The sequence below is a fragment of the Sturnira hondurensis genome, unplaced genomic scaffold, assembly GCF_014824575.4.
Source record: "Sturnira hondurensis isolate 20B ecotype Veracruz unplaced genomic scaffold, ASM1482457v3 Scaffold0000549, whole genome shotgun sequence".
Classification (NCBI taxonomy): domain Eukaryota; kingdom Metazoa; phylum Chordata; class Mammalia; order Chiroptera; family Phyllostomidae; genus Sturnira; species Sturnira hondurensis.
Window position 1 is genome coordinate 1,199,383 of NW_028073180.1, and position 20,210 is coordinate 1,219,592.

At 40.7% G+C, this 20,210-nt stretch overlaps 1 protein-coding gene across 1 annotated transcript in view; it reads left to right on the top strand.

Moving 5' to 3' along the window:
* Positions 1 to 20,210, top strand: part of ERICH6B (glutamate rich 6B) — a 64,029-nt gene that overhangs the window by 7,698 nt on the left and 36,121 nt on the right. Inside the window, exon 2 of the mRNA XM_037041656.1 lies at positions 11,368 to 11,552. Coding sequence (XP_036897551.1) covers positions 11,368 to 11,552 — 185 coding nt within the window. The remainder of the gene's footprint in view (positions 1 to 11,367; positions 11,553 to 20,210) is intronic.

Genomic DNA, 20,210 nt, shown 5'->3' on the forward strand with positions numbered 1-20,210 from the left:
AATAATGTTAATTCTTCCTATCCATGAACACTGCATGTGCTTCCATTTATTTTTTGTCTTCTTCGGTGCCTTATAATTACCCATGTATAGGTCTTTTACATCCTTGGTTGGTTTATTCCTAGGTATTTTATCCTTTATGAAGCAATTATGAATGGGATTATTTTCTTAATTTCCATTTCTGTTAGTTTGTTTTTGGCATATAAAAATGCTACTGATTTCTGTATATTTATTTTGTATCCTGCCACTTTGCTGAATTCATTGATCATTCTAGTAGTTCTTTGGGATTCTCTATGTACAGTATCATGTCATCTGCAAATACAAACAGTTTTACTTCTTCCTTTCCAGTTTGAATGCCTTTCATTTCTTTTTCTAGTGTGATTGTTGTAGCTAGGATTGATAGGTGAAAGTGAACATCCCTGTCTTGCTACCAATCTCAAGGGAAACACTTGTAGTTTTTGCCTGTTGACAATGACAGCGGGTTTGTCATATATAGCTTTTATTATGTTTAGATATGTTCCCTCTATTCCCACTTTGCTGAGAGTTTTTAATCATAAATGGGTACTAGATTTTATCAAATGCTTTTTCTGCATCTATTGATATGATCATGTGAGTTTTAGCCTTCATTTTTTTATGTGGTGAATCACACTTACTGTTTTGTGAATGTTGTACCAACCTCATATTCCCAGAATAAATCCCACTTGATCGTGGTGTATAATTTTTTATGTATTACTGTATTTGATTTTCTAATATTTTGTTGAGGATTTTAGCATCAATGTTCATCAGGGATATTGGCCTATAATTTCCTTTCTTTGTAGTGTGTTTATCTGGTTTGGAGTTAGGATAATGATGGCCTTGTAAAATGTGCTGGGAAGGCTTCTCTTCTCTTAAATTTTATAAAATAGTATGAGAAGAAGAGATGCTAGTTCTTCTCAGAATGTTTGGTAAAATCACCTGTGAAGCCATCTGGTCCAGGGATTTGTTTATTGGAAGTTTTTAATATACTGCTTCAATTTCACTATGTATAACCTGTATATTCATATTCTCTGATTCCTCCTGAGTTAGTTCTGGAAGATTGTATGTTTCTAGGAATTTATCCATTTTGTCAAAGTTATCCAGTTTGTTCACATATAGTTGTTCATAATATTTTCTTACAATCCTTTGTATTTCTTTGGTCTCATTTGTTATTTTTCCTCTTTCATGTCTGATTTTATTTATATGGGTCCTGTCTCTTTTTTTTTCCTTTTGAGTCTGATGAAAGGTTTGTCGATCCTGTTTATCTTTTCAAAGAATCAGCTGTTGTATTCATTGATCTTTTGTATCATTTTTAGACTATTTCATCTATTTCTGCTTTGATCTTTATTATTTTCTTCCTTCTACTCACTTTGGACTTGCTTATTGTTCTTTTTCAAGTTCCTTTAAGTGTGAACTTAGTTTGTATATTTGGGCTCTTTCTTGTCTTTTGAGACAGGCCTGTAATATTATGAATTTCCCTCTTATGATTGCTTTCCCAGTGTCCCACAGATTTTGGATTGATGTGTCCTCATGTTCATTTGTTTCAAAGTATGTTATGATTTCTTCCTTGATCTCTATATTGACCCATTCATTTTTTCATAACATGTTATTTTGCTTCCATATCTTTGTGCACTTTTTAGTGTTCTTGTGATTGATTTCTAGTTTCATAGTGGTCAGAGAAGATATCAGATATAATTTAAATCTTCTTAAATTTATTGAAACTTGTTTTGTGTCCCAACATGAGGTCTATCCTAGAAAATGTTCCATGTTCACTTGAAACATATGTATATTCTGCTGCTTTGGGGTGAAATGCTCTGAAGATATGAATTAAATCCATTCAATCTAGTGTGTTGTTTAAGGCCACTGTCTCCTTGTAGATTTTCTGTCTGGAAGATCTAACATTGGAGTCCATGTAATGCTAAAATCCCCCACTATGACTGTATTTCTGTTGATCTCTCTCTTTATGCTCATAAGATTCACTTTACATATTTAGGTGCTCCTATATTGGGTACATAAATGCTAAGGTTACATCCTCTTGTTGAATTTTTCCCTTTATCATTATGTAGTGTCCTTCTTTGTTGTTATAGCTGTGGTTTTAAAGTCAATTTTGTTGGATATAAATATTGCTATCCCAGCTTTTTTTCCCTTTCCATTTGCATGAATATTTTTTCCATCCCTTTACTTTTAATCTGAGTGTATCTATCAATCTGAGATGGGTATCTTGGAGGCAGCATATATATAGGTCTTGTTTTCTTATCCATTCACCTACCCTATATTTTTTGGTTGGAGCATTTAAGCCATTTACATTTAAGGTGATTATTGATAGATACATATGTAGTGCTATTTTGTTAGACTCTTTTCTTCTTTTTTTCTTTCTCTTTTTCTTCTTAAAGCAAACCCTTTAACATTTTGCAGTACTGATTTGTTATTACAAACTCCATTAGTTTTTTCCTCTCTGGGAAGCTCCTTATTTCTCCTTTAATTTAATGATAGCTTCAGTGGGTAAAGTAGCCTTGGTTGTAGGTCCTTGCTTTTCATCATTTTGAATATTTCACACCACTCCCTTCTGGCCTGAAATGTTTCTGTTGAGTAATCAGATTCCAGTCTAATTGCTGCTCTCTTGTATGTACTACCTGCCATGTTCTTGCAACTTCTAGGATTCTCTCCTTGTCTCTCAGCCTCAACATTTTAATTATAATGTGTGTTGGTGTTGGCCTCTTTGGGTCCAACTTGTTTGGGGCTCTCTGATCTTCCTAAACTTCTGTGACTTTTTTCCTTCACCAGATTAGGTAAAATTCAGCCCTTATTTTTTTCAAATAAGTTCTTGATCCCTTATTCACTCTCTTCTTTTCCTGGTATTCCTATAACGCAGATGTTGTTGTGCTTCATATTGTCCAAAATGTTTCCTAAGCGATCCTTTTTTTTTAAATTCTTTTTGTTGTTGTTGTTCTGCTCGGGTCTTTTTTTTCTACCTTGTCTTACTAATCACTAATTTGATCCTCTGCTTCATCTAGCTTACTGTTTATTCCTACCAGTGTATTATTTATTTCAGATATCATATTCTTCATCTTGACTGGTCCTTTATTATGGTTTCTATGTCTTTTTTCATGCTGCTGAGTATCGTTATAGTCATTAATCTAAACTCTTACCTCATAAATTGCTTGCCTCAATTTCATCTAGTTCTTCTTCTGGGGAATTCTCTAGTTTTTTTCATTTGGTGCCTGTTTATTTGTCTTCACTCTTTGGTTGTTTCTTTTTGTTTGTTTCTGCATATGAAGTAGACCTACAAAGACTCTGGGGCAGACCTTTGTCAGGTGCTTATTGTGACTGGCCCCAGGCAACCTGCTTGGGGCTATTAGCAATCCATTGCTTGTGGCTCCCTCTGCTGGGCATGTTTATGTGCATAATGAACCAGGCTATGAACCAACGCCAGCTTTTACCAGCACCTGGCCCAACTAAAGTCTCAGAGCTCCACCTTAGTTGTTAGTGATAGAGCCTCACACTTCACTCAGCAGTCTAGCTGAAGCTCCACAGCACACAGTGGAGAATAATTCCTGTGGGCAGAGCTATTGCTTCCTCTCAGGCCGATACCACTAGGAGGGGAATAATCTGCCCAAGGAAAATGGCTTCTGTAGTATGGGGAATGACTCAACATAGGCATCCTGGTGGCTGTTCCCTCAGTTCTCTCCCCAGAACCATCAACCACAGGCTCTCCTCATGTATCTCTGGTCCACTCTGCTCTCCATCTGCCAGAGCCCAGGGTAAGTGGCTGCGAATGTAATTTTGTGCTTTGGCCTTTTAAGAGGCTCTCTACGTCTCTATCTATCTATCCCTGGCAGACAGAAACCCCACTGCTTTTCACAGAAGATGTTATCTGCGTTCCTTTCTGGCTCTGGTGCTGTAGGCTCAGGAGCCCAGCTTGGGGTTTATACCCCATACTTATCAGGGGTAACACCTCAGCCACTAAAATATCCATCCAGAACTTCAGCTGCTTGCCCATGAAAGTCAAAACAGCCCTTTTGCATCTCCTTCATTGGACTTTGTGGTGAAGTAATTTCTTCTGTCTGTCCATGGTTATAAGGCTTCTCTCCAGCTCATGTTCAGTTGGTTACTCGGAATGATTTTTCTAAAACTTAGTTGTAATTCCATATTTGTCCTGGGAGAAGGTTAATATAGCTTCCAATTACTCCTCCTCTATCTTGGGTCTCTACATCAAAATTTCTTTATGTGGAACAGTCTCCTTTTTAAAACATAACTTTGTTTATCCATTGTTTTTTTTTTCAGTGCATAACAAGAGTGCCTTCCTGACCCATATAGCAGATGCTCAGTAAATGCAAACTGAATCCAGTTCAATTTTATTCATTTCAGTCAGACATATATACATGCATACACACGCATGCACACACCCACATTTATTTTTAAAAACAACTTTGAGAATTAATTGGAGCCTATAAAAATGAGCTCTAGAGATGACAAATGGGCTTGTATCTCTCATGCTGATGGGTTAGTTACTAGAGATGAGTGGTGGAGCACTATATTAAGATGGATTGTGAGCCCAAACCCCATTTGGGCTCAGCAGGAAGGAGTGCCATCATCAAGTAGCGATGTCTGCCAAGGGATCAGGTGTGGTGGAAGAGCATAAGTGCCATTTATTTGTCTATTTGGTGAGGATATAAAAGTCTGTCACAGCCCTGGCTGGTGTAGCTCAGTGGATTGAGCGCAGGCCTGCGAACCACACGATTGCGGTTCGATTCCCAGTCAGGGCACATGCCTGGGTTGCAGGCCGGTTCCCAGCAAGGGACTCACCAGAAGCAACCATACATTGATGTTTCTCTCCTTCTCTCCTTCCCTTCCTCTCTAAAGATAAGTAAATAAAATCTTAAAAAAAAATCTGTCACAAAGAGCTGTTTTCTTCCTCTCTCAGGAGCTTGACTGCCTAGATTTGAATGTCATCTCTCTTCCACTTATTAGATGCACAAGGTTGGGCAAGTTACTTAACCTCTCTGCTTTGGTTTTCTTAATTTTAGCTAGGAATAACAATTGACCTACCTTATAAGATGTTTGTGAAAATTAAAGGAGTTAGATAACATAAAGCATTGTAAGCTATGCCAGGCACATAGCTTTTGGAACCTCTTCAAGTATAAGAGGCTATTATTATTATTTTGTATTTCATATTCTCCTACCATTGCCTTGTAAAGGGTAGTTTACATGCCTTCCCTGGCCACATTTGCCCATTTTGTGAAATGGACATAACAAAAACAAGAGAAGATGCAATGAACTCATAGTGGTGTCCAAACTTTTGGTGTCTCTGGTCCACATTGAAAGAAAAAAAAGTTGTCTTGGGCCACATATTAAATACATAAACACTAACGACAACTGATGAGGGGGGAAAAAACAAGTTTTAAGTAAATTTTCAATTTTGTGTCAGCCTGCATTCATAGCCATCCTGAGCTGTATGTTGCCTGTGGGCTTCAGGTTGGACACTCCTGATAGAGTGTGCAAGGGATCTGTGCCACCAACTCAACTATCTAGAGTCAGGTAAATTTCAGAGGCTCCCACTGCACTAGACAAATTGGAATAGGGACAGACTAACTACTTCCACCCCTCTCTTCTTTTCCCAATAGTTTGTATGAACATCCAATAAAATTAGATAAGCAACTTGAATGTAAATTCAGCATCAATTGCCACTGAATAACCAATAACCATATATGACTCTTCAGAATGTAGCAAATAGTTTTTGTAAAACATGTATAAATGCTGTGGGGTCAGACTCAGAAGATCCAGCATGTGGTAGGGCCTTTGACCTTGGCCTGTATGTCATTTACATTCTCTAATTTTTGGTTTCTCTATGTGTAATAATACCTTCCTTCACAGCTAATTAAATAAAAGAACATATCTGAAAATGCTGTGCAAGCTCTCCCACACCATACAATTAATTGTAAGGTGTAAAAATACTCTTCTGACCTCACAAGGTGCAGGAAGTTGCTTGAAGGGAGAAGCACGTTACTATCATGCTGTCATAGAACAAGAAAACACACTGTAATGAGGCCCTTTTTGTTTTTTAGAAGCCTAGAACTTCCTAGATAAATTCTGTTTCTGCTAGATTTGATTTTATCTAACCTCAATAGCTCCTCTTCAGCAGCTCCAAATGCTGTTTCCCCTAAATGCTATAATTCAGTTACTATTTGCAAATCAGAGTCTCCTGGTAAACATTTCCAACCTAGAAATTGTACATTTAAGAAGAAAGGTACAAGGGGTGGGGAGGGGCGGGGGGGAAAAAAGAAGAAGAAGAAAGGTACCAAATATACTGATAAGGGATGGGAGAGCCAGCCAAATTGTCAAGCAAGAAGGTTCACAGACTATAGTGGAGCTTCCCAACCGGTGTCCTTTGAATCATCAACTGGAGGGAGCTGCTGAGCCCCAGTAGCAGTTGCCTGCAGCCTTCACTCTTCTCCCACACAAACAGTATCATTTTTTTTGTGTGTTACTTGTCCTGAAGAAGGTCAGGAGCATAGTCCAATGGGGTATATATAGTATATTTCATAATTTTTGTCTCCTTTAATTCTCCCAGCCATTATTTAGCTCCCACTTCACAAACAAGGAACCTGGAGTTAGAGAGAGGATATGCAACTATCCCAAGGTCATGGAAAATAATTAGAAAAGTGAGGAAAAGCTCTTCTTTCTCTTCTGATGACTTCCTTTTCTTTTCTCCTTTCCTTTCTCCTTCCATTGTTTTTATGCTTTTTAATAAATTGTGCACATATTTTAATCTCAGAAGAGTGACATAAAGAGAAATAAAATCTAACTTTGTTCATTTTAGTGGAAAATTTGAAAATTGGGAAAACACCCCCCAACCTATCAATATCAAAATATAAGTAAAGCTAGTTCACCTTTTAGTGATTTTTAATCTGTGCTTTCCATTCTTAGTGTTTTCATATTGGGTGCTATCGGCCCTTGTTTTGTTGTTTTGTTTTTCTTGTTTTAAACATACTATATACACAAGTTCAAATTTTACTTTTGTAACTTAGTATTATGACTTCAATATTTGCTTTTGTTGCTTAATTTTTGGAGACATCATTTTATTTTTTTAAAATATATTTTTAAAGATTTTATTTATTTATCTTTAGAGAGGAAGGGAAGGAGAGGAGGAGAGAAATATCAATGTGTGGTTGCTTCTTGTGAGTTCCCTGCTGGGAACTGGCCTGCAACCCAGGCATGTGCCCTGACTGGGAATCGAACAGCAATTGTGTGGTTCGCAGGCCCGCGCTCAATCCACTGAGCTACACCAGCCAGGGCGAGACATCATTTTAATAGCCAAGTAATAATGGCACATGAGTAAATTAAGTGTAAGTGTTGAACATGGAAGTTTCAAGTTCAAATTTTCTGATTCTCATTTCTTTACTATTTCCACTGTGCCATTGTCTGTTACTAGAATTCATGTCATATTTTATCCCAATTGTACATGAAATTCTTGTATCATATCATTCAAAGCAAACAGGTGATTAAATGACACAAACAGTTCTTCAAAATTAAAAATAATTTTTAATTGTTTATATTCTCTGAACCTCAGTCACCTCTTCTGCACAGATATCCTTCATCCTGTGACACAGAGAGCACCTGTAATGAAAGATTAATACAGCAAACTTGAAATTCCAAAATTATGATTGCATAACCATTATTGTCTTGAGTTTTCTTTGATTTTATAAAATTACAACCCCATAATTTCTAAAGGAAACCATTTAAAGAGACAACTGTAAGGAACAATAAAAATAAAATGAAAATTATAAATCAGAGCCTTTCCACTCCAATCCTAGCATTATATACTTAACAACTTTTTAACTAGAAAGAAAGGCGGGGTTTTTTTCCCTAATATTTTCTTTCTCTTCTTTTTCCCAATAGAATTCAAGATGACTTATTCATCACAAACCCTGCTTAATCTTAATACAAGGTAATAGTTTTCTTGTTGGATAAATCTGGTGGAAATTTATGCTTATGGATGATGCTTCAGGAGCCTTTAGATTTCCAAAGGCAGGGAGTGGGGAGAGGGGAAGGAGATGCAAGGAACAGGTCCCCTGAGGAAAAAGGACTTCAATCAGGGTGACATCTTCTGGGAGTCACATACAAAGGACCTCTCAGTACTGCTCCCCTCTGCCACCCAGTCACTCACCGGGTGAGGGACAGGTCTCAAGCTCAGAGCCCTGGCACCTAGAACTACAGAGGTGAAAGTGCAGGGGGTACAAGGAAGAGAGAGCAAAGGGCCCCACGTGCTTGTACTAAGGAGATTAATGAGTGCCCAAAGGAAGTTGTGATCTTCTTTGCTCAGGCATATTTCTAAGGTCTAAATGATCATTCAGTGAGTATTCATTAAACTGCCACAGAGCGTGGCACACACCAGATGGTCAATAACGTGCCTGTGAAATAAATGATAAAAAAATGTCTTAAATGGGGGTGGGGGGTGGCACCTACTGATTCACAGTACTTGTCCTTGAGTCTCAACCCCCACAATCCCTTCCCAAAGGATGATTGATCATTTCTCTCCACTTGGAAAGTGGGTTGACACTAGATATGATGAAAGCACAGGCCAGCTGGTTATGGTTAGAAGCAGGGATAAACTCCCAGCTCTGCTGCATTGGGAAGCAACAGGTTACAACTAGAGAACTAAGGGCTCCATGCAAGGGTATCCTTAGACCTGGCAAGGCCCGGTCCCCCACTCCTGCTCTCTACTGGCCCCTTCATTCCATGCTTCACACTTCCAGGGGCACAGAAACATGGATCTGAAAGGATTGCCTCCCATTAAGGCAATGTGTAAGAGGGAGTGGCTTTTCAAAGGCCCCCAACACCTCAGCTACTGACACTCACAGAACATTACACAATGTGGCAAGTGAAAGGGCCTGACAGTGAAGTGACCATTAGAAAGATTATGACTGAGAAGAGGAACTCCAGAGCCAGACTGCCTGGTTGTCAATCTCAGCTCCTTCACCTGCCAGCTGCATGCCATAGGGTGACCACTTAGTATTTCTGTATCTTGGTGTTCTTATCTATAATATGGCAACAGTGAGCTTCAGCCTCATGGGGCTGAAGTGAGAATTAATGAGTCTTAACTCATGGGGCCCACTTAGAACAGTGGTTAGCACCCAGGACATGCTAAGTAAGTGCTGAGGACCATTTTATTCTCCATTCTGGGCTCCATAAGGGAGTTCCCACGTGGGAACTTAGCATTCTTAGAATGAGAATCATGATTCCCAGTCAGCTTTATTCCAAACACAACCACCTGTACTGTCCTTTCTCATAGTTTAGCTGAGTGAGTTTTCTGTTCCTAGAGCCCTGAGGAAAACACAGTGATCAAAGAGGTCCTAGGGCCCAACCTGGGTCTGTCCATTTGCTTCTGGCTCGGGCCCCCAAATTTCAGGTTTGGACCCTGGAGTGCTTAGATAGGTCCTGGATTTTCCTAACACAAGGTTGCTGAGAGAATGAACCCTCCACAAACCTCTAGGAAAGTAGTGTTACACTTGTGTTTTTTAAGAAAGAGGATGAGAAAGGAAAGTGTGTTCAAGTCAAGAGTTTCATGGTTTTCTTACAAACAGGAAATCTCCCTCTCCCATTACACATGCATGCCCTGAAGGTCCCACAGGCATATGCCAGGCCCCTTCCCCACTCTGAAGCAGCTGCTAAAGCAGGCCTGGAATTGTCAAAGCTGTCTGGGATCTGGGATCCCATGGATACTTTCCCCTTGCAGATGGAGCAGGGAGCTGGTGTCGGCCCAGGTTGGTGGGAGCTGAGGCCACAGCAGAGCCCTAGTATGTGCCTCAGAAGGCCCTGCAACATCCCAGGCTGGGGCAGTCATGGCGTGGAGGATACTAAGTAAATGTACACAGAAATGGAGATGACCAGAGCCACTGTTTACTTAAGTATAATTCTTGTGTCTGTTGGTAGCTTCAATTCCTCAAGGTCCTTTCCTGAGGATTTGCACTATCTCCTTGGGTCCCAGTGGGCACCTGGTGAGTGAGGTAGGACAGGCATTATCTCACTAGAAGGAAAAGTCCACAGGAGGCTCCTGATCTGTCCTTGAGGCTTGGAGCAGGACAAGAGTTGACACCTGCCTAAAAAACTCACCTGTGTCCACTAGTTCTTGATCCCTACAGTCATGTGACTAGGACCCAAGCATCTTGCTGCTTGACTCCAGGTCCCCTTTCAATGGCACATGCTAGGAAGAGCTGCTCTGCCCCAGCCTGCTGGCTGGCACAAACCCAGGCCCACCACAGGGCCCTTGAAGTAGCTGAAAACCTACCTGTAACACCCACAGGCAATGAAAGAGAGCAGCTTCTGGTGGTGTCTCCAGGTTTGAAAGAGGGGCTCCTCCTCTCTACCTCAGCCACTTCACCCACACTTTCAGACTGCTGTCTCTGATACCCTGCCTGTTCCTGCATCCAGGAACCCTGATTTCCCCCACCTTCATTTTGTCCTCAAGTATAATTTTCAAAACGGTGTGAAAACTGAGGCACAGAAGTTAAATAAATTACCCAAAGTTACTCTACTATCATGCAAGAGCCAAGATTTAAACTTGGGTTATCTGACATCAAAGTCTATGTTTTTCTACCAACCATAGTTTCCACCCATTTATATGTTGGGCATTTTCCCTTACAACTCTTAGGCCGGTTTGCCTGAGATGACTTCAGGACCAGAGGACCCCAAAGACCCTTCTCATTCATTTGAATTATGGTTTCTTGCCCTGAGGTAAAAGTCAGAGTTTCCTAAGCAAAGACACAGTGTGAGTCAGTGGATGGGGGTAGTCCCTTTTCATCACGAGCTACCAGGCAGCAGGGTCTGTACCCCACACCCAACACCCTGACCTCAGGCCCTGCAGAAGCCTTTCTCAATGATGGCAGTCTTTGTAATAGGAAGACCAGAGGGGACAGACCTCAGAGCTTGATGTCAATCTACTGTGACATCTACCTTGGTATTTTTTTCCACTGTGTCTGAGGCAGCTATGAGGCAGGAAGGGCAAGTGGAATGATCAGGGCAATGAACCAGAAAAGACAGAATGTTTTGGAACATTGGACAGTCAGTTATAGAAGCCTGGCCCATTGGCCTTTGAAGGTACCCACAGATTCTTCCATTCTAAGTGAAGCGCATTTGGCAACATGGGGCTCTGCTGCCCAAAATGGCACACAGGCCTATTTGCTGTGATCCACAATCTGGTCCCTTCTGCCTGTGGTGACCACCATCTGGGATGGGCAGAAGTCCACAGGAGCTGGAGAGCAGCTACAACCATCCCAGCTTCCCAATAGGCCATGGCCCTGGGTTCCTACCTGGCCTGTCTGGAAATTGACTGAATCCTGTGCTACCCTCTGACAGAAGCCCACCTGCTGGCGTCTCTCAGGTGACCACCTTCTTCACTATTCCTACTCCCATCTTTGAACCTGCTAGCGAGTCTCTTTATTATGTCACGAAGCCTTCTACATCCTTCATGAAGGATGATGGAGAATCTCTGTCCTGGCAGGACCAGGGCACACAGACGGAATACATCTATGAGACTAAAGGTAAGAGGAGCTGCACCTGCTGCCCACCCACAGCCGGGCTCCCTGGGGGCTGGGGAAGGAATGCATTCCATGTATGTGAAAGATCAGGGCTTAAGTAGTATCTCTCATGCTGAGGGTATGAACTGCTTCCTGTGCCATTTGAAGTTGTATTTTGGGTAAGAAGTTAAACTCTTCTACTAGTCCTGCTGCAAACTTCCTCTATCCAGACTCCCATCAGCAAAGTACTGAGACAATTACCTTCTTCAGTCTTTTTCTGTCTCTTCATTAATCTTCCTGTTCTTGTTCTTCATGAACACAGGCTCTATTTCCCTCATGGACACAGGCCATTTCCTCCCCTAATTACAGACCCATTCCCCAAAGTGATGGGCCTTATCCAGATAATCATATAGACAGTGGTGGGTGCCCCTTTGGATGACCCCAGACTGTCTTAGCGTGCAGTCAAAGCCAGCCCTGACTCAGGACCGGTCCAAACCAGCCTAGTGTGAACTGTTGTGGCCACAACTGGGAGACACTCAGAGACAGTCTGGCAAGGTTTCACTGGGCAGCTTAATCCTCTACCCAAATAAGCCCAAAGGCCCCTCACTTTAGGATCCTGAGGATGAAACACTGAATTTCTCACCACTATCAATAATTTAAATCCAGCCTTAGTGAGATTGATCCACCACACGTTCACAGATTTGTTTCACATCTGTAGTCATGGCAGCAGTAAATTAGATTTTCCAATCACCTCATCTCCCTGTCCCGATTTGTGCCTGCTAAATTTTATAGCTCCAATGTGATTAAATGAAATTAGGTGCCTGAACCTATGCAGGAAAATGGAGAGGCAAAGGGCAGCCCACACAAGCTAGGAGGTTGGTAGCACAGACAGCACATGATGAGGAGTGTTTTACAGGCCAAATCGGATCTTGTCGGACCTTTGTCAGCACATGGGCTCTGATGGGGCCCCAACCACTGGAACTATGTCAAAGTCAGTGAGCATAACAGCTAGGAAAAATCTGAGCATTTCTCTACATATTCATAAGCAGCATCCTAAAAGCCGTTTAACGGGTAATCACTTGAAAGCGCTGATACTAAGCTCGAAGGTATGTGGGATAAGAGAAAGAAGAGAAGAGAAGGCTGAGGTGTGGGAAGAGGGGAACAGGGCCTGTTCATATCTCTGTGGACCCACCTCTGGGTCCAAAGAGAAGAAAAAAGCCCTCTGGAAATTACTGTTTGATTTGACCTGTTCATTCATGATCCTTTTGCTTTCTAAGTTTAATTTACAAAGCTAGTCATGTCTCTATCTAACTTAAGTTTAAAGCACTCTGCATGCTTGTTCTGTAGGGGCATGTTTTGCAATTGTCTTATCAATACTGAGTTCCTTAATACCAACATATATTCTGTGTTTAGTTAAAGTCTAGCCGCCCACTGTAAATGTTGTGACATGGGTGCCCTGGGCCAAAGGTGTGTGGACTGTATTGAAGCCTTTAAACCAGGGTCAATGACACACTCCAGGTTCCCGCAGTTATGTGAGGGGATGATCTTTATAGCAAAGGTTAAAACACAGAGAAAAATACACAATTCCCTAAATTTCATGGAGATTCTTCTTCTCCTTCTGCCTATGGTTTTTACAACCTATCAGTTTGGAAAGCATTGATAATTTGGCAAAAATTTGCCAGTAATAGGTACATAATTGATCTGGCCAATGAAATGGAACAAATATATAAGAAAAAAACTTTCTCTGAGAGGATGAATTGTTATAAGAGAAAGTGATGGAAGTGTGCAAATGGAAACCAGGAAATATGAAGGTCCAGGAAGCAAGAAGAGTTCAAAACCATGTCAAGAGGGGAAAAAGAGACTCAAATTATCTGTGGATGATGAAGATGGGCCCATGCCAAGAAGGAAAGCCAGTTCCTCTGCAGCTGGAGCACAGACCGCGAAGGATTCCTTCTGTGGCTGATGCAAGAAAGAATCTACTTGCAGCCCATGGCTAAAGCCAGCCACATGCCTGTTGGAAAAACACAGACAATGTGGACAAAAGCAATCCAAAGTGCTGGTGGTGTAGGGTAGAGGGCCAGCAGGAACAAGCAGAGATGACAGCTGGCATCAACACTACTGATCCATGAGGCCAAGACTGTACATTCCCACCACTAGATGCCTGTAAAGATCCCCTGCATTTATCAAGATCCTTGCTTGTATTCTTAGCAAGATCCCCAGAGGATTCTCAGGTGCAGATGTGTTGGAGAACCACAGACCACAAGTATAGGATGAATACAATGGGTGCAAGTTTCCTATTTTAAAATATTTTTATTATGAGATTGTTCAACCCTAGTGGGCCAGAAATAGCATTTTACATGGCATATTCCTCCTCAACAAATCACACTTTGAATCAAATGTGTAGGAAAAGCATCCAGATAAATCCTTGAAACCTTCCTACAGAGAGTAGCAGATCCAACATGGAAGGATTGCTAAAGGTACCAGAAATGCCTTGTGACCCATGTGAGGAAGCATGCTGAAGGAGGATCGGAAAGGATATTGATGGCCTCCAGCGTCCACCTATCCAGGCACACATCAGGATCATAAACACAGTATACCAGAAGTTCTGACACAGAGCATTATAACCATGTTTATAGAAACCCTCAAGACTTAGTGCCTGGCATATAGTGAGCATGTATAAATATTTATTAAATACTTGTGAAATTGTTGCTGAATCCTCATCTGATTCAGAGCAGGTATGGCAATGAGAAGGTTATATATTACATAAAATAAAACAGTCTTACTAGAAAGAGAACAGTATCTAGGAAAATGTGGGTGAGGATAAATAGAAAGAGGGGAGGTGCTACTAGTGGAATAATTTACTTTAAACCACCTGATCAGATGCAGAGCAGGGCTGGAAAGCTCCTAAAAGTACAAACTGGCACTTACACAAAGTTTCCCTCAGTGGACTGGGTTTTGAAAAATCACACACAGTTTAAATAGATGAGAATGTTACCTACAATAAATGTAGGAAAATGGCTCAAACTTTAAGAAGAGTGTCAGGACAACTGATTGCCCAAGATTAACTTATTCTTACCAACAGTAGTAGTAGTAGTAATGATAACAATAACAACAACAATAATTTGGGGGCACTTTTAAAATATGATTGGGGCAAAAAGAAGATCAAGGCAGATAGTGTCACTAGTGCAATGTTGAGAAATGACTCAGATAAAGTCATGTCCTTTGATTGCTGCTTAATTTTTACTTCATTGTGAAGGAAAATGACCTTCATTTTGAAAAGGATACAACAAAATTAGGTAAGAAATAGTGGAAAGCAAAGTAGTGAAAAGATCAGAAGACACTGTTGTGTCCTGACCTGGAAAAAACACACCCAGAATATATACATAGAGAAAAATAGCTTATTCATGTTTATAGTTTTTGAGGAATTGTGAAAAACTGGGGAAATGAGTCTACAACCAATCTGGGGCAAATACTGAGAACAAAATGATCACAAGAAGCCAGCATAGGATTAACAAGAACAAAGCAAGTAATACTGGTTTTTAGATCACTTTTTGATAGTTATCAGTTCAGAAAATGGTGGTAATCCAATAGACTCAAATTCCACAATGTGTTTCATTTCAAAAGCCTTCCTTCTGTTCCTGTGGACAAGAAAATTAAATATCAGATGGATGCTAATGTAAAATGATGGAGTGGTAACTGTTGAATGATCACCCAGAGATACTGTTTAAGGACCAGAGTCAAACCAGTTTCCAGTGAGGAGCCACAGGGCTCTATCCAACACATTTTATCATAGACCATAGATACAGATGTAGGAGGAAGATTTGTGTTGATAGATGACCTGAAGCTGTTGGGTGATGGGAACAATGTAATCAGATTCCAAAAGATCTTGACAGGCAGAAACATGGGACCAGAACTATTTATAATTAAATGTTGCTTTTAGGCCCACAAAAACAACAGGATAGAGAGGTACAATGCAGGGAAGCCCTCTTTATTGTAGATGCTTTACTCAACCATAAGCTCACTAAGTCAATGGAATGACTGCTATGAAAGCCAGAAAAGTTAATATAAGTAAAAGATTCTATACAGACAGATTGGTCCTACTCTAACTTGCACTGAGGGTCAGCCTAGGGACAACTGGTCCATCCAAGAGCTACCACACTCTATGAGGGCTAGAAGCAGACTGTTGGGATTTGGAGAAGGTGTTGTTACAGCAGTCCAGATGACTATGCCATACTAAGAATTGTTGAAGCAAAGGACATGTAAAGTCTGGAAGGCACATGTCTCTGAGATAGCATGCCTGCCTGCAAATACCTGGCAATCTGCCATATAAAACCAAGACCTGACCTCTTCATCTGCATTGAAGGGCTAGTATAGCACTAGCTTCCAGGAAATATATTAAGAAAAAGAAATTCTTCCTAACAGTGAGAGCCATGTCACAATGAAATGAGTTTTCTTAAAAGTTGGAGAGTTCTTGTTTGTAGAGGGCTTGGCCACAGCAGAAGACCTAGCAGTCAATGACAATGCACAAGTACCAAAGCATCCAGGCATTGCAGATCAAGTCAAAGCCTGCTACTCCCATGAACAGATGAAGCAGTTTGTCTTTGCTTTTTCCTCGAGGGCCTGCTCCTCTCTGCTATTAAGCATAAAACCTTGAGTGTGCCTATGTGTATGCACACCTGGGCACATTTATATGTGTACACGTGTGCACACATGTTTAGTAAGAGGAACACATGGGAATGGGGGTAGCAAAAATGAGTGAAGACAATAGTTTCAGAACACACAAAGTAAGCATCACCAAGAACTTACAAAAGTTCTTAGAAAAATACAGTAGCCTTCCACTGCATATCTTAGTGGATCTATGTTAGACAACCCCATATTTCCCAGCCAGCCCCATTACGCATCTGTTAGGGGGCAAGAATAGCAGAAATACCCACTTTCTACAGTGACAGCCATTCCCCATTACTTATCACGGTCTTGGAGCCACTTGGCTCTATAGTTCTATATTCCTCCTACAGAAGAAAGAATATGTCTAAGGTGCCCCTTCAACCTCAGTCATGCTATCTATCCTGGGAATCTAATTGGCCCCATGGTGGCCAGAGGAGAAGGCCACAGAAGGGCTACATTTTCTGACCACTGGTTCATTGCAATCCTAGAAAAAAGAAGGAGGGGCAGAGAGAGTATCCAGTGTATACCAGCAGTCCCTTCCAGCCAGTTTTTCCCCTCCATTGATCAGGCTTGGGTGCCAAGAAAGAACTTCAGACCCTAAATGTCCAATATGAACCCATTGGAAAGTGTAAGGTTAAAATAATTAATGGCCACCCTCTTCTGTCTTTTAACAGCACCTTCAAAATTAAAACTAAAAACAGAGGAAGAAGGCTCAACAACAATACTATCCACCTTGAATTCAGATTCAGAAGGTATTATTTTAATTTTATAATTTGATGATGACTTTAAATGACTTTCAAAAGTTACATTCCATCCATGAGAAGGTAAGAAACACAGAATTATCAAGCTACCAGCCAAAGAGAGCCCTCTTTGAACTATTTTTAATTTTTTCTTTGTTTAACTTACTGTTATTCTATTACAGTTATCCCAATTTCCCCCCTTAGTCCTTCTCCCCCTAGCTCCCACAGTAAATCACCGCACTGTTGTCCATGTCCATGGGTCATTCATACATGTTTTTTGACTAGTCCCTCCCCCTTCTTTCCATCATTATCCCCCTAACCTCACCCCTCTGGCCACTGTCAGCCTGTTCCATGTTTCTATGCCTTTGGTTCTATTTTGCTCACTAGTTTGTTTTGTTCATTAGATTCTTCTTATAAGTGAGATCATATGGTATTTGTCTTTCACTGACTGGCTTATTTCACTTACCACAATATTCTCCAGTTCCACCCATGCTGTCACAAAAGGTAGGAGTTCCTTCTTTCTGCTGCATAGTATTCCACTGTGTAAATGTACCACAGTTTTTTGATACACTCATCAACTGATGAGCACTTAGACTGTTTCCAGCGCTTGGCTATTGTAAATAGTACTGCTATGAATATAGAGGTGCATAAGTTATTTTGAGTAGGTGATTCTTAGGTGTATTTCCAGCAGTGGAACTGCTGGATCAAAAGACAGTTCTATTTTTGGGTTTTAGAGGAAACTCCATATTGTTTTCCACAGTGGCTGCACCTGTCTTCATTCCTACCAACAATGCATTAGAGTTCCCTTTTTTCCACATCCTTGCCAGCATCTGTTGTTTGTCAATTTGTTAATGATGGCCATTCTGACAGGTGTGAGGCGGTATCTCATTGTCATTTTAATTTGTGTCTCTCTGATGGCTAGTGATATTGAGCATCTTTTCATATGTATATGACCTATCTGTATGTCCTCCTTGGAGAAATGTCTATTCAGGTCCTTTGCTCATTTTAATTGGATTTTTGTCTTTCTGGTATTGAGTCAAATGAGTTCTTTATATATTTTGGAGATTAAACCCTTGTCCAATGTATCATTGGCCAATATGTTCTCCCATATGGCCAGTTCCCTTTTCATTTTGATGAGGTTTTCTTTATCCATGCAGAAGCTTTTTAATTTAATGTAGTCCAGTTTGTTTATTTTTGCCTTTATTTCCCTTGCCATAGGAGATATATCAGCAAAAATATTGCTACATAGGATGTCTGAAAATTTACTGCCTATGGTTTCTGCTAGGGCGTTTATTGTATCATATAATCCATATTAAAATACCAACTGCATATTTCACTAATCTAGAACAAATGCTTCAAAAATGTATATGGAACCCCAGAAGACCCTGAATAGCCTCAGCAATCTTGAGAAAGAAGAATAAAGCTGAATGGATCACAATACCAGATATAAAACTATACTCCAAGGTCACTGTAATCAAAACAGCCTGGTACTGGCATAAGAACTGACACATAGATCAATGGAACAACATAGAGAGCCCAGAAATAAATCCATGTCTCTATGATCAATTGATATTTGACAAAGGGGCATGATCATACAATGTAGTAAATAAAGTCTCTTCAATAAATGGTATTGGGAGAATTGGATGGGTATATGCAAAAAAAATGAGACTAGACCACCAAGTTACACCATACACCAGAATAAAAAATGGATGAAAGACTTAAATATAAGTCCTGACACCATAAAAGCCTTTTAACCATTTTAGACTAGGGCACCCTAATTAAGACCAGTGGCCAAGGCATTATTTCTAGGGCTTGGTTTCAAGGTTCAGGGATCAGGTAAGAAGAAACTGAGCCAAAGGGTAAGTGCTTTTAAATCTGAATCAAAATGGAATTTTGAAAGGGGAGGAAATAATATTTACCAGTAGAGTTAAGAGGGAAAATAACAGTTCATTCCATGACATTTACTGTATACCTACTGACATTTACTGTAGACCTACTACATACTGGGCAGAATATAAAGATAGAAAAATCCATCATACACTCTCAGAACTTAAATTCTAGTGGGAAAGATAAAGAATGAACAAAGAGAGAAGAATCAATATTTATTGGTCATAAGCTACAGGCTTCAAACTGCTAAAGATCATGGAAGACTCTTATTCCAAAACATGTGATCTCCACCCTGGTCTGCCTAGCCATTTAGAAGATGATTTTAAATTGATTTCTTCGGGGATCCAAAGGTCTAGACTAGTTCACCACATGACATTCTATTAGTAATTTTTCCTGTTCTTTTTCAGTGCATGCTATCACTGAAGTGCTGCAAGAGGAAGAAAATGGTGAGAGTCCCACATGATATATCCAAAGATCCCTGTTCCCTTCAGAATGTCTAGGGTTGGGGATGGTGCCCCACATGGGTGAGTACCCTGCTAGTTCAGGCTGTACCAAGTCCTAGAGAGGACCTAGGGACATGCTGAGCACACAGCCCCAGAACCTGGATATCCTTCCCTGTCCTTTCCTGAAGAAGGGAGATAGATCAAGAAGCAGAGAGAGAGGGTGTCTGTAGCAAGACGGAATGACCTGGCATAGGACTGAAAGTCCATCTCTCTACCCAAGCTCTGGTATACAGAGTCCCACATTTAAAGAGGGTCTAGTTGGTTGCTGGGTCCCAGGAGGTCTGGACAGCAGGACTCAACTGGAATGCATGGGCCCCTCCCAAGAGCTCATATGATGACACCTTGGTAGGGAAAAAACTGGAGCCCCTACACATGGTACCCTGAAAGACTTATTACATTTTTATTAAGGAAGGGTTAGTTGAATTTTACAAGATAGAATAACAAGGGAAATCCTTATGGTAGTAGAATCCCAACTTGTGTACATCACTTCACAAAACAAAAGCCCTGCAATTAACCAGACCATCCTATTAGAAAGTAATTTAGGGACTTTCAGCATGGTGGGGGCTGGGGAGAAATCAGGGCTTTGATCCTGATACACAATAGTGTAACAAACAATCTCTTTCAAACTCTAGACCAGGGTTGTCGAACTCATTTTCACCAGGGGCCACATCAGCCTCATGGTTGCCTTCAAAGGGCCAAGTGTAATTTCAACTCCTTAACAGTTAAGCAGCAGTTACATTTATACAGCCCTAAAATTATTTCAGCCCTTTGAAGGCAACCACGAGGCTGATGTGGCCCCCAGTGAAAGTGAGTTTGACACCCCTGCTACACTATGCATCCCATCCACTACTCCACCACTCCCAGAAGGGTACTTATCAATAGAACTT